At 37.9% G+C, this 26,028-nt stretch overlaps 5 protein-coding genes across 10 annotated transcripts; 4 read left to right on the forward strand and 1 right to left on the reverse strand.

Annotated features, from left to right (window-relative positions):
* The first annotated feature begins 305 nt into the window (after window positions 1-305).
* LOC114533953 (neuronal acetylcholine receptor subunit alpha-10-like) lies at window positions 306-4,533 on the forward strand. Its single transcript, XM_028555587.1, has 5 exons — window positions 306-380; window positions 2,052-2,311; window positions 2,582-2,626; window positions 2,792-2,901; window positions 3,098-4,533. The coding sequence occupies exons 1-5, from the start codon at window positions 308-310 to the stop codon at window positions 4,227-4,229; spliced, it is 1,620 nt and encodes a 539-aa protein (XP_028411388.1). The 5' UTR covers window positions 306-307; the 3' UTR covers window positions 4,230-4,533.
* A 122-nt stretch (window positions 4,534-4,655) lies between these two features.
* Window positions 4,656-13,112, reverse strand: LOC114533952 (coiled-coil domain-containing protein 171-like). The gene is made up of 30 exons (XM_028555586.1): window positions 13,024-13,112; window positions 11,953-12,951; window positions 11,705-11,830; window positions 11,369-11,445; window positions 10,923-11,210; window positions 10,757-10,845; window positions 10,633-10,673; window positions 10,464-10,558; window positions 10,265-10,357; window positions 10,048-10,142; window positions 9,720-9,924; window positions 9,508-9,616; window positions 9,319-9,431; window positions 9,128-9,217; window positions 8,878-9,039; window positions 8,666-8,704; window positions 8,408-8,581; window positions 8,239-8,322; window positions 8,022-8,126; window positions 7,429-7,921; window positions 7,109-7,249; window positions 6,766-7,004; window positions 6,488-6,682; window positions 6,178-6,369; window positions 5,913-6,058; window positions 5,641-5,815; window positions 5,298-5,507; window positions 5,107-5,207; window positions 4,952-5,017; window positions 4,656-4,855 (listed from the first exon to the last, which is right to left on the reverse strand). The coding sequence occupies exons 3-30, from the start codon at window positions 11,817-11,819 to the stop codon at window positions 4,795-4,797; spliced, it is 3,993 nt and encodes a 1,330-aa protein (XP_028411387.1). The 5' UTR covers window positions 11,820-11,830; window positions 11,953-12,951; window positions 13,024-13,112; the 3' UTR covers window positions 4,656-4,794.
* On the forward strand, window positions 11,841-17,316 carry LOC114533956 (neuronal acetylcholine receptor subunit alpha-6-like). 4 transcript variants are annotated; one of them, XM_028555591.1, is made up of 5 exons: window positions 11,841-11,899; window positions 15,200-15,339; window positions 15,418-15,462; window positions 15,618-15,727; window positions 15,860-17,310. In XM_028555591.1, the coding sequence occupies exons 2-5, from the start codon at window positions 15,313-15,315 to the stop codon at window positions 16,875-16,877; spliced, it is 1,200 nt and encodes a 399-aa protein (XP_028411392.1). In that variant the 5' UTR covers window positions 11,841-11,899; window positions 15,200-15,312; the 3' UTR covers window positions 16,878-17,310. The 4 variants fall into 4 exon arrangements, with proteins under 4 accessions (XP_028411392.1, XP_028411394.1, XP_028411390.1 ...); XM_028555593.1 differs by lacking the exon at window positions 11,841-11,899 and adding an exon at window positions 13,399-13,578 and having other exon boundaries at window positions 15,200-15,343; window positions 15,860-17,311; XM_028555589.1 differs by lacking the exon at window positions 11,841-11,899 and adding an exon at window positions 13,399-13,578 and having other exon boundaries at window positions 15,860-17,311.
* An 825-nt stretch (window positions 17,317-18,141) lies between these two features.
* Window positions 18,142-20,790, forward strand: LOC114533957 (neuronal acetylcholine receptor subunit alpha-7-like). Its single transcript, XM_028555594.1, has 5 exons — window positions 18,142-18,566; window positions 18,809-18,853; window positions 19,012-19,121; window positions 19,327-20,089; window positions 20,394-20,790. The coding sequence occupies exons 1-5, from the start codon at window positions 18,378-18,380 to the stop codon at window positions 20,649-20,651; spliced, it is 1,365 nt and encodes a 454-aa protein (XP_028411395.1). The 5' UTR covers window positions 18,142-18,377; the 3' UTR covers window positions 20,652-20,790.
* A 738-nt stretch (window positions 20,791-21,528) lies between these two features.
* LOC114533907 (neuronal acetylcholine receptor subunit alpha-6-like) lies at window positions 21,529-24,550 on the forward strand. Of its 3 annotated transcripts, XM_028555537.1 has the most exons (5): window positions 21,529-21,958; window positions 22,610-22,755; window positions 22,939-22,983; window positions 23,063-23,172; window positions 23,312-24,550. In XM_028555537.1, exons 1-5 carry the CDS (start codon window positions 21,892-21,894, stop codon window positions 24,339-24,341), a joined length of 1,398 nt encoding a protein of 465 aa, XP_028411338.1. In that variant the 5' UTR covers window positions 21,529-21,891; the 3' UTR covers window positions 24,342-24,550. The 3 variants fall into 3 exon arrangements, with proteins under 3 accessions (XP_028411338.1, XP_028411336.1, XP_028411337.1); XM_028555535.1 differs by lacking the exon at window positions 21,529-21,958 and having other exon boundaries at window positions 22,056-22,755; XM_028555536.1 differs by lacking the exons at window positions 21,529-21,958; window positions 22,939-22,983 and having other exon boundaries at window positions 22,056-22,755.
* The last annotated feature ends 1,478 nt before the right edge of the window (window positions 24,551-26,028 follow it).

The following is a 26,028-nucleotide window of genomic DNA, read 5'->3' on the forward strand; positions in this document are numbered from 1 at the left end:
ACAAGTTAGAAAACAGCTCATGCAAATCGCAAACATGAATTGAATTCACGTTTTTAATACAGTCTTTGAGCGCGCAATCACAAACGAACAAACCGCGTAATGTATGCGAGCTGCTATCTAATCTGACACCAATTCATTGCACACAAAGCGGCATCTCTAATTGATTATTATATCGTACAGTCGACATGCGAATTTACATGAGAATCAAGAGCAGTTATGTAAAACACATTTCGAGGTGATTCTCCCCAAAAGCAAGAGAGGCGCATTTGTATACGAGAAGTTTTTCTGGCAAGGTCTCTGCCAACGTATGGCATGGACTGAGGTTGCTTTTTTTCATTGGGTTGTCTTATGGATATTCCTTTCATTAACCCGCGTCAAAGGTATGGCTTTCTCATATGATTAACAATTCAATCTAGCATTTAATTGCACAGAAAAAGTTATGCTTTTTATCGAAACAATGCTGTTAAAACAACAATAACTTTCAACAAAAATGCTATTATATGTTAAAAGAGAAGGTAAGTAGACGCCATACTTTAAAAGGAATTGTCATAACGTGTTTTATAAAAAACAGAAAGAGTATTTGAAATATTTTCGCGTGTTTGAATGGCGCACAATACACAGACAGTCGCGCTATCTTCTAGCACAAAGAAACATTTTAAAATGTGATCAGCGATGTTTAAGATTTCAATATACGTAAAGTTGAATGCGTATTAATCATGAATGACTTAAACAAACAGCTCTGACTGTGTTGAACAAACTGTATAAACGGGCAATTAGACAAGAAAATAGTAAAAATGTCTACATTCTTTTCCTTTACATTTCTCCTTCTCTGAACGAGAAAAGAGTTCTCAAGCTAAAAAGCATAGAGTTAATCCAAAGCTCCAATCTTGAAGCAGATCTACGTGGAGATATTTCTACTCAAGCGCTTTTGATCATGTCGAAAAACTGTCTGCGAGGGCTGGAACACATTAAAAAGTGATTACCCCGAAAGTAAATACTCTTAATTTTTGCAATCTGCATTGTAACAGAGGAAAATTAAATAATGTATACACTCTCATCCAAGTACGTAAAAATTTAATGTGAAACCCTACAAGTATATGAGGATTTGAATACAACAGGGAAGGGAAAGGATAAATATAATTATAGTTTAAGTGCAACAGACGTTTTTCACGAATTATCGCGTTATAATTAGAAAAACTGCAAACGTGAATAAGCGAATTCGAGGTCAAGCCATCCAAACCAAATGACCCTTGTTTCTGTTAAATAATCCCCCTTTTTCAATGTTCTCATACAAAGGTTTGCGTTTGTTTAAATATAGATTCATTAATGCTTTGCAAAGTGTCAGGTCTGGGGACGAGTTTTGTACATAAAAACAGATCTCGATTCCAGCAAATTTCGGCGTGATTACAACTTAGACTTTGTCGACTGAGACTTCTCCAAGTCGTGCCAAATACTGCATGTTTTATCGTCCATGCAAGTGACGAGAAAAGACCAAATACTGACTAAATCATATATGATTATACATAGCTTACTGACCGCAATTTATCTCGATAACTGTGGCCATGCATGCAGTGTGGGGGCACGATCGAGGCATTTGCTAATCCAGAAAAGAAGGATGTATTTAGACCAGTGTATATATGGTTTTCTAAGGCAAATTTCGCCAAACTAAACTCCCCATGTTGTAAGCGAGGCTAACGCGGCTGGCTCTAATGGCCTCGCTGTGAGAATTTTTATAAAAATCGTTCTCTCGAAGTTTTCATTGATGATTAGGACCTTTGAGTGCTTATTCATTTCGCTTTTATTGAAACGTCTCATCAATCAACCTGCCTCCCATCGAAGAAAAAGTTAAAAATTGACGTTTTTATGCATCTGTCATTCTGAATAGACAATGTAAAAATTATCTCCAGATAAAGGCGAGAAAATACAATACAATTGTTTTGTAAATTGAGTCAAGATTGTAGGCTACTCAATGCAGTTTTCAGCAAGAATGAGCGGCGATATTGAAAGATGAAGCAGAAATAACCTTGGCTTCTCATTCTCTATTTTTGAAGGAAATGAAGGGATTTTGAATGAAACGCAAAAAGGATCGTCTGGGACGACGATCTCCAAAGAAACATGTCAAGATAAGGCTCGAGAAAGTCGAGGTAGAGCGGTTGACATGGAAACGATGTCGTGCGATGACGACGACGTGGAACAGAAACTGATAAAGCGGTTACTCCATGGGCATGATAAGCACGTGAGACCTGTGAAGAATAGAGAAGATACAGTGAATGTTGGCTTTGATTTCTCGTACAATCAACTCGTTGATTTGGTAAAAATTTGTCTATTTTTGTTGGATACTCTTGTCAGAGTTGACAATGAAGTAGATATACGCAAACCCTCTGTATATCTGTGTATACTGATAGCACATTTGAAGTATCTCTACATTAGTATAAATACATAGCTTTGCTGTAAGGAGTCTTCTAGTCAATTTTCCCAGTTAGAAAACAGGAATCTAAGCCGAGGAGCGTAGGTAGAAAAACCTGGTATGCGAGGTTGATCTGACCTTTGATAACTTCATCATAAAGTGAAAATGTTTTAGGATGGGAAAAAGCAGATTTTGACGAGTAAAGTTTGGGTTCGTCAGGTAATATGTATAAACTGAATATCGTGAATAGATGAGATGGATACCGTAGATAACTCATTATATTTTCATTATACCTCATAATCTATTGTACTATTCGACGTGATTGAGGTCTAAACCAGGCCTCACTGTATGATATACCATCAACAATACCTGTTTCTTTTCAAGACTTGGCACAATGCGTTTCTTACTTGGAACAAGACGAAGTATTGTAACATCAGCATGATTCAATTTGATCCGAAAGTCATTTGGAAACCTGATATAGTTTTATACAACAGGTCTGTATAACCGCTCTGTATAACCGATACGTTAAACATTTCTCGGCGAAATAAGGACAGGAATTCTAAGGAGGAAAGGGAGGGAAATCTCTGCCAGCACAATTTTGACCAGAGTGCATGAATGGTTACCCGGGAGAATCCTGGTCAAGGGGGGGGGGGGTTAAAACAACATTTTGACAATAATATTTTTATTTAGCATTGGTATAAGTGCCGGTGGTGAGATGTATAAATTCAACACAATGATTAATGTCAACCACAAGGGTCGAAATCAATGGTGGGCTCCAACAGAGATCAAAAGCATCTGTCATATTGACATCGCATATTTCCCGTTCGACTATCAGAGATGTTACCTGAAGTTCGGCTCCTGGACCCATACGAAAAAGACACTGAACCTGTCAATGACTCGGCCAGGCACGGCTGACTTGTCAATGTACCTTCTCAACGGGGAATGGGAACTACTTGGAGTTCCAGGCAATAGAAATGAAGTAAACTACAGTTGCTGTCGAGAACCTTTTGTCGATATTACATACAAAATCTTCCTGAAGAGAAGAGTTTTGTTTTACTTGAATAACTTGGTTATGCCGAATCTTATTCTGGCTGGTTTGGTCATCTTCTCTTTCTACGTTCCGCCAGAATCCGGAGAGAGGATTTCACTGAATATCACAATATTACTTGGTCTGACCGTGTTTTTATTGTTGTTCAACGAGCGTATTCCGCCGTCGAGCGAAGTGGTTCCAATGATAGGAGCCTACTACTTTGCGCTGTTCTACCAAGTCGGCATCTCAATGATTCTCACGTGCGTCACCTCGCGTTGCTATCACCACAACGCTTTCCGTAAGATGCCACGCTGGTTTCGTTTTCTCATTTTCCGCGTGCTCGCGCCCTTATTTCGCATGCAAAACCGCTTCTCAAAGCCAAAATCCCAACCTTGGCAGCCGGTCGAGATAAAGTACAAGAAACCGCAGAAGTTATGTCTATACAAGACTATGAACGGAACGCTTAAATTGAAAGAACGACAGGATACCGAATCGATGATGGCGGCAAACGACGATGATGACGACGACGACAGCCCGCGTATTTCCGAACCCACGCGTTTGCCTCTCGAGACGAAAATTGACGAAATTTCAAAGCAGCTGGGCGTGTTTGTCGACCATTTGAATCGCAACGAGGAGATTGAGTCGAAGAAAGAGGAATGGCAATTTGCATCGATTGTTTTGGACAAATTTTTCTTCTGGTTTTTTGCGCTAACCATTTCACTAACAGTCGTGTTATTTTATTGGAAAATAAGTCAACAGCCAACGGACTTGTCTGGAAAACATAACGACTAGTCGGCAATGATGGATAATTTGCGAAACATGTGGATAATTTGTGATACATGTGGATAACTATTTGTACGTAAAAATGATTGCTTGCATGTGAATATCGTTCATAGATATCATGGAATGACAAGCATATTGAAGATGGAAAGATTATAGAAGATGGAAAGATTATAGAAGATGGAAAGATTATCGGATGTATGGAGTTGGCTGTAACCTGCTTAATTCGCTGAGCTATTGTGAAGCATTAATTTATAGCATATTTTAAAAACTATAGTCAAGTTGTAGGCGCATAAGAGTTATGACGTTCTACAGAAACACTACATTACTGACTTAGCGTAGTGTGAATAAAATGCTTGCAACATATGGCAAACCATATACAGTAAGACATTTTAAAAAGACACTAAAATCTTTGTACATTAAAAAAGTACATATTATAAGCTTTAAGAACGACTTTAGACTATAGTCTGTGTTAGTTTGGTAATTCACTTGGTATAGTCTTCACGCAGACAAACCGAGCATTTTTTAATCATTTTGTATAAATAATATTAGTATTGTTCCTTCAGGTTCTCTTGTTCTACCTGTTGGATGGTTTTGTTGATCGATTTGCACGATCAGATGGCGTTTTGGTTTCACGTCTGGGGCAAGAAAGATAAAGTGTTTCGAGTGAAATCTTTCCGTTTTAACAAACAATGAGCATGTTTTAGGGTACGAGAAGTAAGATAATAAATTACCTCGAATAAGACGTCTTTTCTTGGGGCTTTCTTGGAGACTTGACGGGCGAAAGTGACTCATATCTCCTACAAAAAATGAAAATAAGCAAAAGCTTCGTGCATGTTCAATATTCGGACAGTTTATAATTTTCTGAGCAGTTTGTTTGAAGACTTACATTAATGGAACATATTCACGATTGTAACTCTCGCTATCATTTTGTTCGATAAAATGGACTGAATCTTGTCTGTTGTTAGGAGGAATGGTGGCCGGCACATCCTGAAATATATCACAAAAAATAAGTTTAGTTCTCGATCAGAGATAAATCATATCAAGAGTTTGTTTATTCAAGTCATTTCCAAAACTTACACCCTGATACTGATAAAGATCATCGTCACTCAATTGTCTTTGACAAGCAGCGGCCAGCTCGTCTTTCAACGTATTGATGTGAGACCGACATGACTTCATCTCGTTTTCTAAACTCTCGATCTTCAGTTGCGCCTGCTGTTTCTCTGCTTCCACTTGTGTGACCAAGACTAATGTTTGTTGATGAACTTCAAGAAAGCCGTTCACAACACTCTGTAAGCAACAAAACCCCTGATATATGTATTGTAGTTGCCAGTTTTACGGAAACTACAAACATGTTTTGAAGGTAAAGTTGTTTTTGTAATAAATGAATAATTTAGTTTTTAATCATCTAAAGGAGGCTAACCTGACATGCTAATAACGTTGGTCCAAGTGAATAACCGTCACCCCCCGGTTTCGCATCGCTCAACAAAAACTTCGAGAGATCATAAAAACCTTGTCGTGTCTGTTTAATGGCGGCTTTATTTTCTTCCAGACCTTTCTGGACGGTTTTTAGGTAAAGTAAAACAGTTTCTTTTTCCCTGACAAGGATAAAAACCACAGTTCAAGACACACGTTGAAGTATTAATCTTCATGAAAATACGTTTAAGAACTTCTTAATTCATATTTTCAACAAACCTTGCCGCTCCAGTCATAGCTTTTTCTGCATCATTTAATTTTCCTTGCAGCAAACGCTTCTCGCTCTCCACTAACTGTGTATCTTTCGTTACAATTTGAACATTTTGTTCCTTCCGACGTATCTCCATTTTAGCTTCAGACAGATTCTAATATGTCAGGAAAGATGTTTTAATCATATTTCAATGTTAAACCAACTTTATCAGTGCTAAAAACCTAAGCCAATGACCTGACGCCGAGTTAAACACTTCTAAAGACGTGAACTAACCTTAACTGCCTCAGCAAGAGTGATGTCTGTTTGTTCGCTGTTTTTGTTCACAGTATGCAATCGTCTCTCCATATCTTTCAGTTGTTCTGATTGTTCATTCAAGATATCCTGAGCTCGCTTTTCTCGCTCTAAAGCGTTGGATAATTCGGAGTACAGCTTCTCAAAGTCTGTGCGAGGAACAGTCGAGGTCAACTGGGATAAAAAGGACAAGGTATGATAAGGTATGGTATATTATGCGTATAGTACTATATTGTACTGTGTTGTACTCTATTGTACTGTATACTCGATACAATGATGTGGTACAACTCACTTTCTCTCGCATATCTTCAATATCTTGATGTGCCCTCTTTTCTTCAAGTTGTCTTTTTTCAACAGATTTTCTCAAACCATCATTCTCCGTTTCAACATCGTTCACCTTCGTTCTCAAATCACGTCTTTCAACCTCGACTTTGTGAAGACGTTGTGTTAGACCCAAGACAAACGCCTGAAGCGTCTTAACCAACTCCTACACACAAATCATTTCACAAAAATATAAATAAAAGACCTCCAGGATTCACCTTGAAGAAGACTTATATATTTATCACCAACCTCGGGGTCGGTAGAGCGATGTTTTCTAGGCTCTCCTGCCTTTCTCAAGCATCTTCGTAAACCATTTGCCAGCATTAATGACAAGTTACTTCTGGGACTAGTTTGAAGGCGAGATTGATTCACAACATCGCCACAATCGCCAAATTCATCACGAAGTTTACTGAGCAGCCTCTGGTAGCAATGCTTGGCGATTCTTGTCGTGCTAACAGAAGACTCGGGGCTCCAGGAGTCAGCCGAATCTAAGACAGAATACAGGTTATAATTGGAAACAGCGAACATCGCAAATCCATCACATTTTTACTCATTTACTGCCGCATTTTAGGGAATGATTTTTCACTCTCACCTCTTTCATCTTTTCTAGCTAATTTCTCACACAGTTCATTCATAGAAGTAACAACGTGCGACAGAAGCTGTTCATTGCTAAACCAAGAAGGAGAGACGATCTTCAAAGGCTCAACGAATACACACTTCTGCTCTCCAACACCTTCAACAAAAGAAATGTCTGGGATATTACTCATATTAGCCCGTGTCATTTTGAGGATATGTACTGTAGTTGCAGAGTCTACCCATGGAAATATATTAAATTAAATGCAGTTACTTAAGGAATTTAAGGCGAAATGCTATATAGATGAGCACACATATGTAGGAATGATAACACTATACCTCGAAATTCAACCTCACCACTCTTTGATCTTCCACAATGCACCACCAGCTTCGTTTCCAGGCCCTCTACAGGACCCCCGGACACGGTTATGCCAGTCTTTCGACGTAAAGCCAAATTCACGAAACGATGCAACGCAAGAACTGCCACTACCCCAATACGAAACTTCAACAAAGCATGGGTGCCCTGCGCAGCGTTTCCACCAAGTTCACTGTTCAAAGTATCGCATAAAAACACTGTGTGATCGTGCAGTTCATTTAGACGTAAATTCATATCGGAAAGACATCGTTTTTGACTCTTAAGGATCTCAATCTGAGTAAAAGCCGGCCATAATGTACCGGCCAGTAATGCACAAGATGCTAAGAGCGCTGTCTTTTCTTTGATGTATTTCTTCCGGGAGTTTTTAAGTGTTTTATTTTGAACTTCGAGTTCCTCCCTGATCGTGTTTAACTGTTGCAGATTCTGCCAGGATTCATCTGCGACTTCCTGCGTTTTCTGGAAACATTCATTGGAAATTAAGATTACATGAAATTGCAACTGTAAAGTTTGTTTGTTTGTTTGCTATCGTGTGAACAGTCACGGTGAAGAAACTCACCTGAACTCTGTGGTGAAGATCTGTTATGAGTTTCCCGTAATGCTCTTCAAGTTCTTTACTTTGAGTTTTCCAAGAATTTTCACGATCTTTCAGAGTTTGCGATAACTGAACGATAGTAAATATAATTTTCAGTCTATTCAGTTCTACCTGGAGAATCAGCGAGACTAACAACCTCAGAAAGAGTATGCTTTTGATTCACGTTTAACACTGATCTGACCTTTTTAATAGTCGCCTCGTGTTCATTCTGAGCCTCTTTAATATGATCATCTTTCTTGTTCAACGTTTCCTCCATGCGCACAGCCTACAACATCACGAACGAAAGTTTGGAATAAAGTTAGGCTCATATTTATACGACAATACAAATGCATGGAGCTTTTTTCATCAACCTTTTCCTTTGATCTGTTCAGTTCCGTGATGAGGTTAGCAATCTGATCAGAGAGAAGCCTCGTCATGTCTTCCCAAGAGAAATCTTCGTATGAACTGCCAGCACTTGGTGGTGATTTATATAATTGTCCAGCAACCAGACATTGGTAGATTGTGTGTAAGAACGACATACGAGTCTATACAACACAGATGAATTCAAATATAAGGATTACATGCAAGCAATGGGCATATCATCAAGCTTAACTAATTCCTAAACTTGCCTGATTTTCGCCAGCATGTTTGCTTCGTGATTCCATCATCTAAACAACAAAATACGAAAGTACATATTGTGCCTAGATATGCATCTCTTTGATTCCTGCATCATGCAGTTAATTGACTATAATTCCACTCTGATGGACAAGAATTGACAAGAATTGTAGTTTGACTTTACAGCTCCAGTTTTTACTCTAGGTTTAAACCAACAACAACAAACCTCTTGGTTATATTTAACTCTTTTCCTCCGTTCTTCATCCACTTCTTTTTTCAAATTTTGTACTTCCAATTCAAATTGAGAGCATTCCTTCTGTTTACTGGCCAGTTGTTGACGAGCTTCTGCTAATTCTTGTTTGACTTGACTTGCAGCCTGTTTAACATCCTAAAATAGCCACATTGATTGAGTTTTCATTGAAGTGATTTCCTTCATTGGTAATATTAGCGTCGCAGTCATAACATAACTAGTGTACCTCCACCGCTTGATCTCTCGACCACATGAGATTCTGATAACCACTATTTTCCCTCGTTAAATTTTCAACCATTATCTTCAGCTGTTTTGCCTGGAAGAAAGTTTACAAAACCGTCCGACATTTTATTGCCACACGTCTTACACATGGGTGTAATTGAAGTTTAGGAAAACACAAAATGATAAAACGTTCACCTCATTTACGGCGTTCGCTCTTGTCGTCTCATGATCCAAGATTATCTGACGAAGTTTATCAAGTAAAGCGATTGTTGATGAAGACGATGACGGACTTTCTTTGTTAGCAGAACCTAAAAAAAACAAGGATTCAGTGAATTTGTGTTCTTTATATGTACTCGTCTAATTTTAGTGAATCAATATTTGCACCTGTTTTCGACTTTAGATGTTTGGACTGGCCGAACGTAGTTACTAACGTCTGAAGTTCTGTTAGGCAATTGATGTGGTTGTTGTCGAACTCAATTTGATGTTTTTTTGCCTGTCAAAAAAGGCAAGTATTAGTTTTCAATTATACCCAAGCTTCATCGTAAATAATTAGACTAACTTCTCACGTTTCCAAAATTAGAGACTTATTGTAATACCTGATTAAGTTCGCGTTTCAGAATATCAAAATTTTGCTGGTGAGTCTCAAGTTGTTGGGATAATTCTTTAATAATCCCCAGTTTCTCCGCCTGATCCTCTTTTGTCCTTTTCTTCTCCTGTATGTACTTTTCTTGTAGTTGCTTCAACTTTGACGAGATTTCCGCTCTTTCCTCCTGCTCTGTTTTCAATCTTTCTTGAAACTCTCTGGAGAAATAAAAAAGATAGCAAATTAAGTCTTCTTAACCAGTGCTATATTTTTGGCATTCTCTAGAATTTTACTGAATTTGTTGTCGTATTAACGGATTTCAATCTTCACCAAGATCAGACCTGTTTTGTTGTGTCAAAGTGTCCACCGTTGTCAATGCTTCGTTCAGAGAAGATATCTTCGACTCAAGATCCGTTTCCAACTCGCGAACACGCAACTATAGATAGAAACACAAAGATTAAAACATCAAATATCCAATCCCTGTTTTGTTTTAACTCTTTGGCTTCAAGAATATAATCTTTGGAATATTGCTTGCAATTTATTGATTAAGTTATTTACCTGAACAATTTCTGAATTGAATTTCGTTTCTAAATGCGATGCTCGTTCTGCTTCAACATGATCTTCCAAACTCTTCAATCTCTCACGAGCTTGCTAAGATAAAATATGGCCTATTTATCTTTCTTTTACAACAGAATCGCAACAAATTGCTATTTAAAATAGCAATGGTGCTCAAGAAGAAAACATTCACAATCAATACCTCTAAGTCCTTCTTCAGTCGTTCTTCTCTCTCAGCGCTGAACTCCAAGTCTTTTGCTTGATGGCGTAACGTGTTGTTCTGACTTTGTCTTTGAGCTAAGTAAATTACAGGTGGAGTGTAGAGTGTAGAGAAACGTTAAAGTGTATGAATGTGGGTAACAGAATCTTACCTTCTAATGAGGAACACTTCTCTTGAATTTCAAGCAGAGAACTATAGAGATGATTGAACAAAAAATCATGAAGACAACAGAGTTGGTCTAAGAGTTAACAAATGAGACATAAACTGATTATTACTTTTGTTGTTCCAGTAATATCTTGTTGAGCTTTTCACATTCTTTTTGAGATGCCTCAAGCTTTGTTGCCATTTTATTAAGTTCAATATCCTATTGAAAGAAATAATAGATGAATTGTCCTTGAGGGTACATTTCTTTTTATGGCAGACATATCTACAATTGTTTACCTTTGTTTGAAGATGTTTCTTCCACTGTCCAGCTTCATTCTTCCTGATATTTTTTACATTTGCGAGCTCTTGTTCTACACTAGCCAGTCTTGTCTGTGCTTGAGAGAGTTGGTCTTTCAACAAACCCATATTATTCAAAGTATCTGAATCTTTTTCTGCGGCCAATCTTCTGACTTGGTTTGTTGCTTTTTTGGCCAAGGTCAACTCATACTCTAAATTCTGTCGAGTTGTCTCCCCTCGTTCAACTTGTGCTCTCAGGCGGACAATGGAACTTTCAAGCGTACTTTTCTATGCAAGTTAATAGACAACACACTGAGTCACACAATGCTAGAGACACCCTTACCATATACTTATAAACTAACCATGTATATTGTATTTGTCTGTTTGCCGTATTTACATTGTTATCATTGTCAGTGGTTTATACCGGCTAATTTATACGACAGTACCTCTTCATTATAGATCTTCATTTTCTCTGCAGTGGCTTCTTCCAAACGGGACACCTTTAGTTTTAATGAATCTATCTCTAGATATATTAAGAATGCTTCTTTATTTTATGAGCCATAATGGCAACAACTGTATAATGGAGAGAAGTAGCAATAGACCTTTCTTATAATAAACACAGAGAAAGCTTCATGATTACTTGATTACACATCGCTCCACAGAGATAAAAAGCCAAACAAACTTTGTATAACAGTGTGACGTCATTATGAGAAAAGGCTATTGCTCCAAACCATACAGTTTCCAAAACATTCAGTGCCACTTAATACTTATATAAATATTACCTTGCTCATATTGACTGGAGCTTGGATGATCGTTTATGATTTCATCGCTATGTTGATAATCAACACTGCTGCTACTGTTACTCTGGTTGTGATGAGTGTTCTGTTCAGAGGCCATAGTTATATTATCTGGAAGCAAGGAAACTATTATAAACACCACAGTTGATCAGTAGACCAGTGGACACTCCATGTAACTATGTAAGTGATGTGACCAGCAGAACACCGATATTCTTGCTTACAATCTATTATACCTTCTTCCAAGATCAGCGATAACTTCGATCATGGATTGCTATCTTTTTAAAATATAACACAAACACGAGTATATCCAACTCCAATAATCCAGCATATGGTGCATACCAACAGTCATTTATCTTCATACCAGTAACTCCTTTAAAATACTCAACATCTCACATTGAATTTGGCATAAAGATGGATCGAGATTATAACATACGCCAAACAATATGAAATCTGATTTTCCTACGCCAAAAAGCACAAAATTGTGCAAAAACTATCTGTTTATCATTAATTCTGAGCTTTCCTATCTAAAAACGAATTACCGCAGTTTTTTAAATAATCTCGCGCGATGCGGGATACTAGTAGTCCCGCGTGTAATCCCCGAATTGATTGGAAAAAAATTATATAGAGAGAGACTTTAGCTATATATACCCTCAGATATAGACTTCACTGATGAAAACTAATAACTCGACTCTGATTGGTAGATATAAGCCTGCTCAAAACTTGAACTTAAGGAGGATCGAAAGTCGGGTCGTGTGTGAAAAAAAGCAAATATCCAATATCGTCGGTAAAATTTTCGCGTTTTTGTTGTTATAAGTGCAACTTGAATTCCACTTATGGGGCCGCTTTCCACATCGCAAGTATAGTGCATTTCACCACAATGCATTGTGCTGCCTTATTCCGCATTGTGCTGCCTTATTCTGCACTGTCCACCAACTGGAATGTCACACTTTATGCGAAAGTGGGTTTATCTTCAGGCTAAGTAAACATAGATTATGAACGGATTTGCATCAGGTGGAATTTATTTTAAGAATGCCGGGATTTATTGTCGTGATACAAAATCCATCACAGCACGACACTGCAAGAATCACGGCAAGAATTGAACTATTGGTGACAGGCACGAGGAACAACACGTTGTTTACAATTACATTTTGTTGCAAAATGTTGTAGGATTGTTGCAAAGTTACCCAAAAACCAGAGCGCATATCTTGAGCAAAGCTAACGTTTATTCGTTACTAAATAAACAAAAAAAATAGACAATGAATACGATAACTTCTGGCAATACTAACTAACGTAAGGAAGTTGACCTTCGGCTCAAATACGCATTTTCCAATTCTCTTGCACATTTGTTTCTTCAGATTTGAGGCAGATATAGTACAGCCGACCAGATGGAAAAACATATTAAATGGTAAACAATGTAATGCCTGTTGTTTTCTACCCTTTGTTTGAATGAAAATATATGGTGAATGCAACGATGATAAAGTTACACCTTCAACATCTCACACAAACCTTGCAAAGACCCCCTTGAAGTTTCGCGATGTGGCACTGTGGCCTTTCATTTGATCATAAAAAGCTTAGAAAATCCATACAATACAAATTAAGCTATCACCGGTGATCGTCAACTAGATTTTAATTTACCCCGCACGTAATTTCTCGTTTAAAATCTGAGACAATGCATGTATAATACCACTTTGGATACAATCAATCGTATTGTCAACACCCAGCTGCCATTCTTTGCTGGCATATGGTTTTATGCAATAGCATTTTGCGTTACTCACTACGACTGTACATAAATATGGTCTCTTTATTTTTGCGAAGAGCTCGTATCATTTGGATAGTGTTGCTGTATTTAGCCATCTGTGGTGAGATATTTGAATGTTTTATCAATGAAATTAATCAGTATTCAGTAAATAGTTGTAAGGTTACAAAAGGTAAGGCGATTTACATGGGGTTTTTTCATACACTAGAATGTTTTTGCCCGTTGTGCCGCCTGTTTGATCGTTTTAACTTTCCTCAAATGGTAACGTAATTCTAGGTCCAAGTTCAACTCTAAGATTCACGCAGTAAAACTTCAGGTTTCGAAGTCGACGAAGTTCCACTTCACGAATCACGACTGTAGGTCATCAAACTAAATGTAACTAAATGTTTTCCGCAAAACATGTAAGCTGATTATTTTAGCCAAGTAGAAATGCTGATTGGATGTGCTTTGTACAACCCATAAACAACAGTTTTTTCATATCGAAGTTTCAAGAAATACAATGACGAATGTTGAAAGCATAAGTTTTCACCATTGTCTTTTACGTAAGATGATAAGACTAATGATTCAGTGAAACCTTTGTCTAATTTCACAACAATGTAATCCACAGTAACCGAACGAGACTTTAAAAATGAGTTTTGATGCTTTAACACAGAATATAGTCAGATTGTGCTAGAAGGATGAATCTCTTAGCTATATAGCCTTAATCCATACTATATAGGAGCTGATTACTGTGGCATTTATAGAAACCATACAAAGACAATAAGTCTATAATTGGGTGCATAAAAATTAGGTCTGATATGCATGCCTTTAGTTCCGCCGCAAAATATTGCGCTAATGATTCATTGTCGGTTAAAAAGTGAACGATACTGATTCAGATAAAGAACGCGTTGTTGACCTTGTTTATTTTGCGTATAGTGATTATATTCATACGTCTGACAATATTGAGATTTTATCCATATTGTAATATCAGATATATGGAAAAGAAATGAATCATTATACAGATGGATGGATGACAAATTACAGTCGTTAAGATGTAAATAATTTTTTAACCTTTGAAAAGATGTCTATGTCGCCGAATAAAATACGATTAGTTTCGGCAATGCTTTTTTGGCAGAGTCTAAACCACGTTTTAGTCCCATCTGCAGGTAGGAGTGATAATTTGGGTATACGTAACATATTTTCGACCTCCAGAGCAAACCGTATATAGATTTGACTGCTGATAATACATGGAATATGGGATACGCTGTGAATCTAGACTCCCATTTACAATACATAGGCATTTCTCGATTTTAAACGACTTTCCCCCGCGGTGTAATGAAACTTTCAGTTTGATGAGGCACATTTTAAGCATCAATAAAGTGCATTCCTCTGTAAAACAAGTCATTTTAGTGATAACGAAAATATAAATACATAAGGTTGATAAATATGTATATATACAACCCCAATCTATTACTACAGAGAGGCAAGCCTTGCAAGGATAAATTTACGTGCTTTTCCCTTGTGAATGAACATATTGTCATTGATAGCAGAATTGCCGTGTGTGACGATAGAAGAGTAAAAAAATGCCGAAGTTGCTGACGGAAACTAAATGAACTTGTCATAAAATATCGCTATTGTTAGACATGCTTTTCTCAGAAGCTTAATTTAAGTTTAATTGTGAACTGCTACATGCTATGGTCTGGCAACAGTTGCTAATATTTCAGATAAATTTCTTTTCATTTCAGAGTGTTGCGCTGCCGAGAATGAGGCACGGTTGATTAAAGATTTGTTACGGAATTATGATCCGGATGCAAGACCAGTCAAGAATCAAACAGACTCGGTCAAAGTTGAGCTACAAATGATTTATAAAGAGCTCAAAGAAATTGTAGGTGCTTGAAATATTCACCCACATTTTTTTGAGTTTTACGTACGAGCATTAATAGTTTTCCTGTCAAATGTTTAGGAGGAACCAAAACAGCAAATGACATCAATAACACGATTTAGTATAGTAAGTTTTTGAGTCAATATCTTATCGTCTAGCAAAGAAAGGTAAACTTGGAGTAATCAGACGAATGAAGAATCTCCTTTTTATCGTCTTCAATGGGAAAGATATGCTAGATTGGGAGCCAAGGGAATGATAACGATCGCTATGTCTTTTGTTAGAAATGGAAAGATGTTTCCTTGCAGTGGAAGAAAGAAAAGTATGGAGGAGTGAAAGCTATCCATCTCACACCGAATCGCATTTGGAAACCAGATTTGACTTTATACAACAGGCAAGTGTAACATGCACATACACAACAGTCCATCTTCAAGAAACACAAACAGGAAAGTATCATCATTTCCAGTTTGTTTGCTCTAAGGAACGTGACTATATCTAGAAAACAAAAGATCTCTCCTTATTTTAGTGTCCACAAAGATGGCGGAAATATTTACAGTTATTTAACGAGAGCTTTAGTGACAAATGATGGAACAGTGACATGGCTTACTTATGCTATGTTGAAAACAACTTGCAAACTGGACATCTCTGCCTTTCCCGTTGACGAACAAAAATGCTCATTAAAGATCGGCTCTTGGACCTTAAATGCAGCTAAATTAGACTTACAGCTTTCAAACACACCACAGCCCAGTTTGGATCAGTACAGCGCTCACACAGAATGGGAGCTTCTATCTGCTACGGCAAAAAGTCGAACTCAAAAGTACCCCTGTTGTCCCGAGTTGTACACAGATATCACCTATACCCTGCACTTTAGACGGAAACCATGGTTTTATATTGTAACAATAGTTTTCCCTTGCCTAATATTGTCGCTATTGGCATCAATTTCGTTTCTATTCCCTGCCGGCTCAGGGGAACGAGTCTCGCTAGTGATATCGGTTTTGCTTGGGCTAACTGTGTTCATGCTTATCATCAACGCGGAGACACCGGTAAGTTCCGACTCTACTCCGATGTTAACCCGATACTTCAGCGTGATATGCTGCGGGACTTTCCTAATACTCCTCGCAACTGCGTTTATCCTTCAAATTCATCACGGATTGAGTTCAGAACCGGTCCCCTATTGTATAGCGAGCGTCCGCAATCTATTGGCTGTCGTCTTCTGTATGAGAAACGCGCCAAAAAAGACGGAAAAGAAGCAGCCGCTACTCGAAACGACGATGCTGGATGACGAGAATAGGCTTTCGGTTCCAGCGTTTTCCGATTCGTCGATGACAGGCACTTGTGTTATGAAGAGGAGGCACACTGCGGACATTATGCTAATTAACAAGCTTCAACATCTCGCGGCCCGTTTTGAGGAAAACGAAACGGTTGGTAAGATACAGCAAGATTGGCAATACACGGCCAGAGTTTTTGACAGATTCTTTTTTGTTATATTTTTATTGTTTTATATTGGTCTAAACCTCTATATTATTGGTTTTTTGTACGTATAAAATGTATATTGAGTTAACATAATTCTGTTTCAGTAAGCACCGGTTCTGTCGGTTGTAAACCGAGCAACCCTTTAAGTGAATAATGCAGGCAGGTCCGGAATGGGCTTGCTTTGCCAGTTTAAATATATCATACTGAATGGCCAACTAGAATGTAGTGTGGGGTTGATGCACTGAACGATATGATAAGCAATAAAAATGAACGACCGGCCAAGTGCCAACTGTTTAAAGAGGTTGAGTACTAAAGAAGATTTGGAGTGAAAAAATCCCCTTTAAAAGGCAATATATGATTTATTAAAATATAGTAACATATTCAGATTGCAATGCGTTTAATATTTCATTTTAAAAGGACCTAAGAACACGATAATCCAATTTCCTTCAGAGATTTTCATTTATCTGACCTGCCCTGCAAGTAAAGTGGTAAACAAGGAATGATAAAACATTCATCAAAAGCAAAATATATCTCTATCCAACGTAGATAGTAACGTCAAGAGGAAAATGACTAAATTATATATTGGAAGTCTTGCTTATTACGTATTTTTTTTACGACATTGATGATTTTTGCGTGATTTGACTGCTTACAAAATTCTATACCAAATAATTACAAAACTGAATGAATTTGAAAGGCAATTATTGAAGTAATATATGTTCACGGTAGGAAGAAAGATGATTTGCATACTTTATTAATAATCATTGTAAGAAGCATGTAGCGCTTTGGCTCGTTTACAAACTACAATAACGAATTTTTTATCATCGATAAAAGAACGAGGACAAAAATGGCGCCATGCAGAAATGATTTATTTGAAGACACCAAGGCGATGGTTTATAAAAAATTAATAGCAAAACCGCAATAAAAGCAGGTGTTGCATGCAGCCCCTCACGACAACATCACTTATGTATTTAATGCTGTGATGCAAACCGCCGTCGTATTTATTATAAACTTAACAACGCTTGTACTTTAATTTTTATTATTGCTTAACAACAGACATATGATACGCCGTTTTACTTTGCCATTTTCATGGGAAATCTCAAAAACATTTTAAGAACTTTTGTTGTGGTTTTTTGGTTTGTAACTCTATCAGAAGGTAATGTAAAGTTAAGACTTTAGAGTTACGTAATAAGTCAAAATATCGCATGATGGAATATTAATACCTATGGCGTGTCTTGTATATTGATTTCTTCATTTTTTGTCTAGTGGATACAATTGTACTTCTCTAAAATACTGGGAAATATCAAACTTTTTACACCAGATATTCTGAGAGACTCAGAGATTGCAATCTCATCAAAGTCTTTCATTTATTATAATCAAATTGTCTTACATGCTATATTAAAGTAACTTATTGAAGTTGAAAAAAAGATATAATACAATGTATAGCTTCCTGTGTTAATTCCGTTTCCGAATCTAATGAGTTTTAGTTTTTGTCTCATTGAACAGGACTGAAATTCATACATGATGCTAACTCATGTGACTTCAGTCAATACTTCCTCTGTGGGAGATCATGCATGAACTTGTTGTCGCACCGCTTCTTGTTTGACGAAACCTTAGTTTTTGCCAATGCAGGTAAAGGCCATCAAACCAGGTTGATCAGTAATTTGTTGCAAGATTATGATCGGGATGCGAGGCCTGTCATCAATGTTTCAGATTTAATCACGCTGACGTTTAGGCTGAGTTATATCCAACTGCAAGAATTGGTGAGTATACCTACTTTGTTGTCTCTATCTGGGACAACGCCTATTCGAAAAAAAGGCTTCCAGTATATCCCCCCACCTACCCATTTAATTTAGTTTAACCCTTGGCGAAATATAACTTCTTGTGCTGCATTCCTTGTTTCAAAGAGCAAACATGAGAACGGGAAATATCTACGTTGATAGAAAATGGTATATTTAGACATGCAGCTTTCAAAATCATGTTGTTAAAATATTTCTTGGTGTAGGACGAGCCAACTCAAGTTGCGAGATCGCTTGTATGGGTTAATATGGTAAGACGATAGACAATATGGTCTGAGTTGAATCAAAATTGAGTGAGCAAGTTCGATGTTTCTATTCTCTGCGAGTTCTTGACCAGAACTATTTGGTTTAACACAAGAGAACAAGATTGCTAGTTCGACACCACCTCGACATATTTTTCTTCACGTAGAGATGGGAAGATGCGTATTTGAAGTGGAATGCCAGTGAATATGGGGGAAACACAGAAATCCGGCTGAGCCCGACAAGGATTTGGAAACCAGATCTGACGCTTTATAACAAGTAGGTTATCTTTTTGCAACTTGTTTGTTGTTCATGTAGCGGCTGATCTCATGAAGCGGCAGGGAAACCGGGGATATTACGTTGAGTACGTTCAGTCTCCTAGTTTACAAACTTTTAGATATTCTGCATGTAAGCCACGTAGCCACGCTTCCTGAGACCCCTGAATTAGCGCTGCAACTGATTTTAAGTCGTCAAAACGTTTCAGTGCAAATAAGGATGGTGCCGCGATGTATGACCTCTCATATCCAGCCATCGTTCAATCTGACGGTTCTGTTTCGCTGGGTTGCCCTCTTATCCTGGAGTCAATGTGTCCCATTGATATCAGCAACTTCCCCTTTGACACTCAGATCTGTAAGTTGAAACTTGGTTCATGGGCCTACAATGGCTTTGATCTTGACATACATTTAAAAAAAGATGTAGCAGGAATTGACTTAGGCAACTTAGAAGCAAACTCTGTGTGGAAACTGGAGTCAGTTCGTTCAAAGAGGAATAAAGTGAAGTACACTTGTTGTCCAGAACCGTATATAGATCTTACATACACTTTTGAATTCCGACGTAAACCGCTGTACTACATCATGACAATCATATTTCCCTCAGTCCTTTTATCTCTGTTATCATGTGTCTCGTTCCTATTCCCCGCTGGATCTGGCGAGCGAGTTTCGTTGGTGATTTCCGTTCTGCTCGGTCTGGTCGTGTTTATGCTGATCGTAAACGAACGCACTCCGGTCACATCCGACGCCACTCCGATGCTTACGCAATTCTTCAATTCGATTGGTGGGTCTACGGTTTTGGCTCTGATGGCAACGGCCTTTATATTGCGACTAAATCACGCAGACGGGTCAACGCCCGTCCCAAGTTACCTTGTGTGCATCCGGGACTGCATCGCTTTCGTGCTTTGTATGAGACGAGAACCAGAAAGAAGGCGAGTGGAAATCAATTTTGAGGATATACTGCTGGCCGAATCGCAGGTACACATCCTTCCATTAATTGCGCATAATAGGTAATATCCAGTGGCATTTGCGCATGCTACATTCTTGACAAAGATTCCATTGAAATAATTGCGTAGAAACAAATTCAAATTCAAATGTGAACAAAACACTCGTTTACATTACAACTGCATTGACATCATCTTTATCATATTATAGTTAACACCCATCCAAAGGTCCCTACGATTGCACACGCATATTTTCGTCCAAAACAGTCCTTTGTTCCACGCAAGGGCTGAGGGATAATTTACCTCAGTCTAATTTACGATCTTTTGTTCTTCCAAAGGTTTTCCGAGAACAAGGTTTACCTCGACAGTTGCTAAATGTACGTGAAGTTGTTGGTATCACTGCGTATCGCAAGCAAATGACAGATGAAAGAATCCTAACAGAATTGCAAAAGATAACAAGGCATTTTGAAGAAGAAGAGGCAGTTGCAAAAACGAAACTAGAATGGGATTACACGATGAAAGTTTTTGATCGATTCTTCTTTGTGATTTTCTTTCTTATTTTCGTAACATTTGCTTCCTACGTCTTCTCGTTTTGACCTGGCTTTTTAGCGGTTTGTGACTGCACCTTTGTAAACGAAACGTTACATACGACTTAAAGCTTCTAGTGTAGATTCATTCACTATGTTTGTATACGTTTTCATACATGAAGTAGAACAATAATAATATATGCTGTGTGCGGCGTACTTTGGCATAGTTTCCAATTTCCACACGCCTGTGCATAGTCAGGTTGCGAGGCCAATGGAGGTCTATGCTGGCTAGTTACATATGAACGTCGCCTTTCTTTCTTGTTTCAAAAATATACCACATCAGGAAATACCGATTCAGTGAGAATAACAATCATCTCTGCTTGCTATACAACCTTTTCCACGATTACATTTTCTCATTCTGTTTAAGTGCGAACTAAACATTAGCCTGTAAATTTTTTTTCTTATTTTCGTAACAAAATTTTGAACTTAATTGATGTCATATCGTTAAATGAAATGCAGTCTAGTCTGATTTGATCCGAAATTCAGAAATATTCTGCTTTATATGCAAGCAGGGGTGACGCCAGAGGGGGGAGCAGGGGGGGCTACAGCCCCCCCCGTCGGGGGACTCTAGCCCCCCTGTCGGGGAAAATTTTACAATTCGTCGGGGAATGAACGGGAGATATATTGAGTCGCCCTCTATTGTTTTTAGTTCTCCCAAATAAAACAGATAAAAATTTAACTTAGTATTTTACATCGTACATGGTTTGTAGCATAAAAATTTTCATGAAAAAGTCCGTGATAAGACTCTAAAACGCTAATTTCCAAAGATTTCAAACACGCTCCAAATCTTAAGGCATAGCAATAGGCATAGCTAAGGACTGTAGCAATAAACTGAAAACTTTGCTTCCTACAATTACACGTTAAATAACAACCAGGAGTTCAGCCCCCCTGTCGGAGACCTTACCTCCTGTGCCGATGAATTCCTGGCGCCACCCCTGTATGCAAGTAATAGTTACTGAATAATCGTTTGCTAAAGAATATCTTAAACGCTCAAAATTTTCTCTTTTTTGGATACCTCAAGCGCAGTATGAACTTCTTGATTGATAAAATGAAATTACACTATGCAAGGATATTAAATCATCTGCATAAAAAATTTATGACTTTTAGCAGGTCTCACATGGAAACAAGCCATTTAATCAAACGGGCTCATTTTAGGAGACAACAAGTACAGGTAATTATACAGTGATAATATGTCAAAAATTATCAGGATTTGAAGACGTAAGGAGGACATTACATTAGGCACTTTGACATGAAGAACTGTCGAACTGTTTGTATTGTTTGTTTTGGAGTTTTTGTCCAGGTGGTGCTTCTAAAAGGTGAGCATATCTACAATCCTTTTTTTTTCGATCAAAGCTGTTTCAATTCAACTCGTCAATGATCGCATAAACAGACAATCGATATTTACATTACGTATACTGCTTATCCAACTTTCCTTAGATGCGGTAGTTTTGTGTACTTGTACCGTAGCGACCAAGACCAAAAACGAAACAGAATTCTAAAATTAAACGAGTCTTACCTAGTCGAAGTTTGATTGGCATAAATTAGGATAAATTTAGGTCTGCGCAATAACTGTCACGGCGCCAAATAAAATAAGCGAGATTAGATTTGGCAGTAGCACTTTATTCTTTATACTTTCAAATATACTCTTTTATTTCAAGAACGCCCTGTCGTGTGAAAGTTTGGAGTACATTTTTTAAATTAAAAAACGATGGTAAAAAGTGAAAACAGCTATAGCTATTAATATGGGAACCGACGTCTGGCAGGTCAGTCCAGACCCAATGTCGCGGCAATGCGGGTTGCAAATCCTCGCACAATACTTGCCCTGTTTTTACAAGGCTTTACTATACTGTTTTTATTGAGTCCTCGCGGAAATAGTCCAAACAGGAAGTTTCGAGAATCGACACAATGTCCCCAAAACAACGGGCAGTATTTTGTCCTAAACATTTGCATATTTCTCTCATATATAGATGTCAACGCAACCCACCTCGAACATGAAGCGCGTTTGATAAACGACTTACTGCAATACTATGACCCGGACGCCAGACCTGTAAAAAATACATCACATCCTATTGTCATAACAATAAATCTTCTGTACAAGCAACTTAAAGACGTGGTAAGAAGTTGCGATGTTTTCAAATGTGATATTTTTCAAGAGAGAGAGACCATTGAAGCAATAATTACAAATGCTCTTGGTCTATTTTCTTTAACAGTATAATGACTTTATTCATAATTCAAGTTAAAAATTAAAATTATAGTTAAATCTTTAAACGTCTATTTTCTTTCCATTCTTCCTTAGGATGAACCGACACAAGTTGTAAGGTCATTAGTTTGGATTACAATGGTGAGTAGATTTGAAGAGCCAATCTCACTAAAATTCTCTGCCATTTTCTCAGATGATTTTAAGTCTTTTCTCTTCACAGTATTGGAAGGATGATTTATTGAAGTGGAATGCAAGCGAGTATGGCGGTTCTTCGAGGATCCGTCTTCAACCATCAAGAATATGGAAACCTGATCTTTCGCTTTACAACACGTATGGAAACAACCCATGCTTACGACAAATGATTCAATTTACATCCATTACATGATGCATCATGCATGCACCAACATCCAGCCCTTTCCTGCCTCAATGACAGATCACGAATCACACAGAATTCTTTCATTTCTTTCAGTGCTAAAGAAGACGGGGGTACTCTCGAGAGTGCTAAATTCAAGGTTGTCGTCGCCTCCAATGGACAAGTGGAGTGGTTTACGTATCATATCCTCCACTCTGTCTGCCGTATTGACGTATCAAAGTTTCCATTTGACACTCAAAAATGTAAAATGAAGATTGGCTCGTGGACGCAGGATAAACTGGACCTTGATCTGAGGTTGCACAAACCAAGCAATGGGATTGATGTGGACAGTTTTGAAAAGAACACTGAATGGGAACTCACGTCTGCGAGTGCGCAGAGAAATGAGATTGAGTACAAGTGTTGCCCAGCGCCGTACGTTGATATAACTTACTCGTTTGAATTTCGACGAAAACCATTATACTACATTATGACTATCGTATTTCCTTCAATGCTTCTGGCGCTTTTGGCTTCCGTATCGTTTCTTTTCCCAGCTGATTCAGGAGAAAGAGTCTCACTCACTATTTCCGTACTGCTTGGTCTTGTCGTGTTTATGCTCATCGTAAACGACCGTACGCCGGTGACCTCCGACACCGTCCCGATGATTACTCAATTCTTCAACGCCATTGGTGCCAGTACGGTCCTCGCCCTGATGGCGACTGCCTTTATACTTCGCCTCAACCACGTTTCCCCAGGGGTTTGTATTCCACGGTATCTCGTACGAATCCGAAACAGCATTGCTGTCGTGCTCTGTATAAAACCGGCTTGCAAATTAAAACCAGTTGGGGTGAACGCTGATGAAATCCGACAGAACAACTCGTTCGTGCGAATTCAAATCAATAACGATAACCTCGCAGAGCAGCCCTTATCATACTGGGAACCTTGGGCGAGCATGCGCAAACCTCTGGAGAATATCCAAAACGAGGTGAAAAAATTGTCGCGTCATCTTGAGGAGGAAAAAATCGCGAGCGAGATGAAAGAGGACTGGCACTATACCATGAGAGTTTTCGACCGATTTTTCTTCGTTGTTTTCTTCCTAGTTTTCCTTGCATATGTCTTTGATGCTTTATTTGTCTACCTAACTTCCTAGATTCCCTGACATTGGGAGTAGCTTTAGAAAGTAACACGAGAAACCGCGGGGTGGTAGAACACATATCCCAGGTACTTGCTTTTGAAATATTCCAAAGCTCTGTATAGAAACAAGACTGGGCTATGCTGTTGTCTGATCATACACAACATGCAAAGATTAAGAGAGAAAACTATTATCACATACTATAAGCTAAGTATTGCAGTTAAAATTCGTCCTATCATATCTTATTCCTATAAAAAATTGGTATATCATATATCAAGAAAAGTATTAAAAAGTTCATATACCATACATTAAAAGAGTTATTAGGAGAAATATTAAAAAATTGTATATCATATATTAAGAGAATTATTAAAAAGTTCGATTGAGGAAACAATTGGGCTGTTCCTGAAACGTTCAGTTTTGCAATAGTAATTATAGAATAATTCACCATTCTGCCTTGTGTCCCTTTGCCGTGTCTGGCAAAGTTTATTTGGAAGAAGATGATGCAATTTGTGTTGAGGATTACACATTTTAGCAATAAGATCCATGCACATCGCAATTCGACGCCCCCGAAGTGTTTGCAGCCCAGCTTTTAGCAATATTCTTGTATTTTTTCGATACGACTACTTTGTGTTTTAGTAAGTCCCCCGTGCCAAACTTGTGCCCCATATTCGAGTATGGGCCTGATGACTTTCTGTTCAAATGATGCATTAAAATGTTTGCTAACGGAAGTGCATAGACATTCAATTGCACAAAAACAATGAACTCACTCAAAAGGAAAAATACGATGTAAAGAAGGTTATCGTTGGTGTGTTCTTCGCAATTGTTAGATCCCATTTGAATTGGGCTCTTTTCTTGTAAAATTTAAATAAATTGACCGATTAATGATTTATGATATGATGAATTGATGATTCATGAATGTTCCCGCAAAAAGCAGGTGTTATCATTAGTGCGAACATAACAAAACTTCCTATCTTGACAAACAACAAGTTACACTTTTTCGTAAGAAAAAAAACGCAAATTTTCCAGGGGTTTGTCTTGAGGATAAATTTCATGGAACTCTCCACAAATATCGCTTTAAAAACCCTCATTGGAGCCTCTTTACTACTAACAATCATTAAAGGTAGCGGAATAGAAGTGTTGTTAAAATGTTTTTCTTGTTGGATACCAACAATCAAAATTTTGTCATGTCATAGATTCGTGCAGATTTTCACGACAATAACAGCAAAATAATTCTTTTCATTGTCCTGGATTGAGTAGATTGAACGTATAAAATAACTAACTTACATTATTTTATCGAAATTCTTTGGTGTAGTCAACGCTGGAACAAAATCGGACGAAGCTCGGCTTTTAAACGATCTGCTTAAAAACTACGATCCGGACGCACGACCAGTGAGAAATGCCTCGCAAGCAGTTACCGTTCACATCGACTTTGCATATATCCAATTACAAGAACTGGTGAGTTGATTTGAATCAATTTAGATTTTATACATTCCAGTAAAAATGCCATACTTCTTATTTGACGAACCCAAGCTACCAATATTGGTTGGGCAAAGATAGAGTTGGCAGTAAGTAAATTAAGTGAAGTTTCAATGAAGTGAATGGCATTAGCTATGGGTAGATTAGTAAGTCTACTAATTCACATCTTGGTTGCAATTCTTTAAAACTTCTTGTTCGTTAGGACGAGCCAACTCAAGTTCTTAAATCA

This window comes from Dendronephthya gigantea, unplaced genomic scaffold, assembly GCF_004324835.1.
Source record: "Dendronephthya gigantea isolate DGI-Jeju-01 unplaced genomic scaffold, DenGig_1.0 000095F, whole genome shotgun sequence".
In the NCBI taxonomy this organism is placed as follows: Eukaryota; Metazoa; Cnidaria; class Anthozoa; order Malacalcyonacea; family Nephtheidae; genus Dendronephthya; species Dendronephthya gigantea.

Excerpts from the sequence above, each read along its gene's own strand:
- LOC114533953 (XM_028555587.1), top strand. The coding sequence starts at position 308 with ATGGCATGGACTGAGGTTGCTTTTTTTCATTGGGTTGTCTTATGGATA. Across the intron at positions 381-2,051 it reads TTCATTAACCCGCGTCAAAG|GAAATGAAGGGATTTTGAAT; the intron begins GTATGGCTTTCT and ends CTATTTTTGAAG. Across the intron at positions 2,902-3,097 it reads GATATAGTTTTATACAACAG|CATTGGTATAAGTGCCGGTG; the intron begins GTCTGTATAACC and ends ATTTTTATTTAG.
- LOC114533952 (XM_028555586.1), bottom strand. The coding sequence starts at position 11,819 with ATGGCCTCTGAACAGAACACTCATCACAACCAGAGTAACAGTAGCAGC. Across the intron at positions 10,559-10,632 it reads GAAGTGTTCCTCATTAGAAG|CTCAAAGACAAAGTCAGAAC; the intron begins GTAAGATTCTGT and ends TAATTTACTTAG. Across the intron at positions 8,323-8,407 it reads TGAACAGATCAAAGGAAAAG|GCTGTGCGCATGGAGGAAAC; the intron begins GTTGATGAAAAA and ends GTGATGTTGTAG.
- LOC114533956 (XM_028555589.1), top strand. The coding sequence starts at position 13,461 with ATGGTTTTATGCAATAGCATTTTGCGTTACTCACTACGACTGTACATA. Across the intron at positions 13,579-15,199 it reads GCTGTATTTAGCCATCTGTG|AGTGTTGCGCTGCCGAGAAT; the intron begins GTGAGATATTTG and ends TTTTCATTTCAG. Across the intron at positions 15,340-15,417 it reads ATAAAGAGCTCAAAGAAATT|GAGGAACCAAAACAGCAAAT; the intron begins GTAGGTGCTTGA and ends TCAAATGTTTAG.
- LOC114533957 (XM_028555594.1), top strand. The coding sequence starts at position 18,378 with ATGAACTTGTTGTCGCACCGCTTCTTGTTTGACGAAACCTTAGTTTTT. Across the intron at positions 18,567-18,808 it reads ATATCCAACTGCAAGAATTG|GACGAGCCAACTCAAGTTGC; the intron begins GTGAGTATACCT and ends TTCTTGGTGTAG. Across the intron at positions 20,090-20,393 it reads TACTGCTGGCCGAATCGCAG|GTTTTCCGAGAACAAGGTTT; the intron begins GTACACATCCTT and ends GTTCTTCCAAAG.
- LOC114533907 (XM_028555535.1), top strand. The coding sequence starts at position 22,432 with ATGCGGGTTGCAAATCCTCGCACAATACTTGCCCTGTTTTTACAAGGC. Across the intron at positions 22,756-22,938 it reads ACAAGCAACTTAAAGACGTG|GATGAACCGACACAAGTTGT; the intron begins GTAAGAAGTTGC and ends ATTCTTCCTTAG. Across the intron at positions 22,984-23,062 it reads CATTAGTTTGGATTACAATG|TATTGGAAGGATGATTTATT; the intron begins GTGAGTAGATTT and ends TTCTCTTCACAG.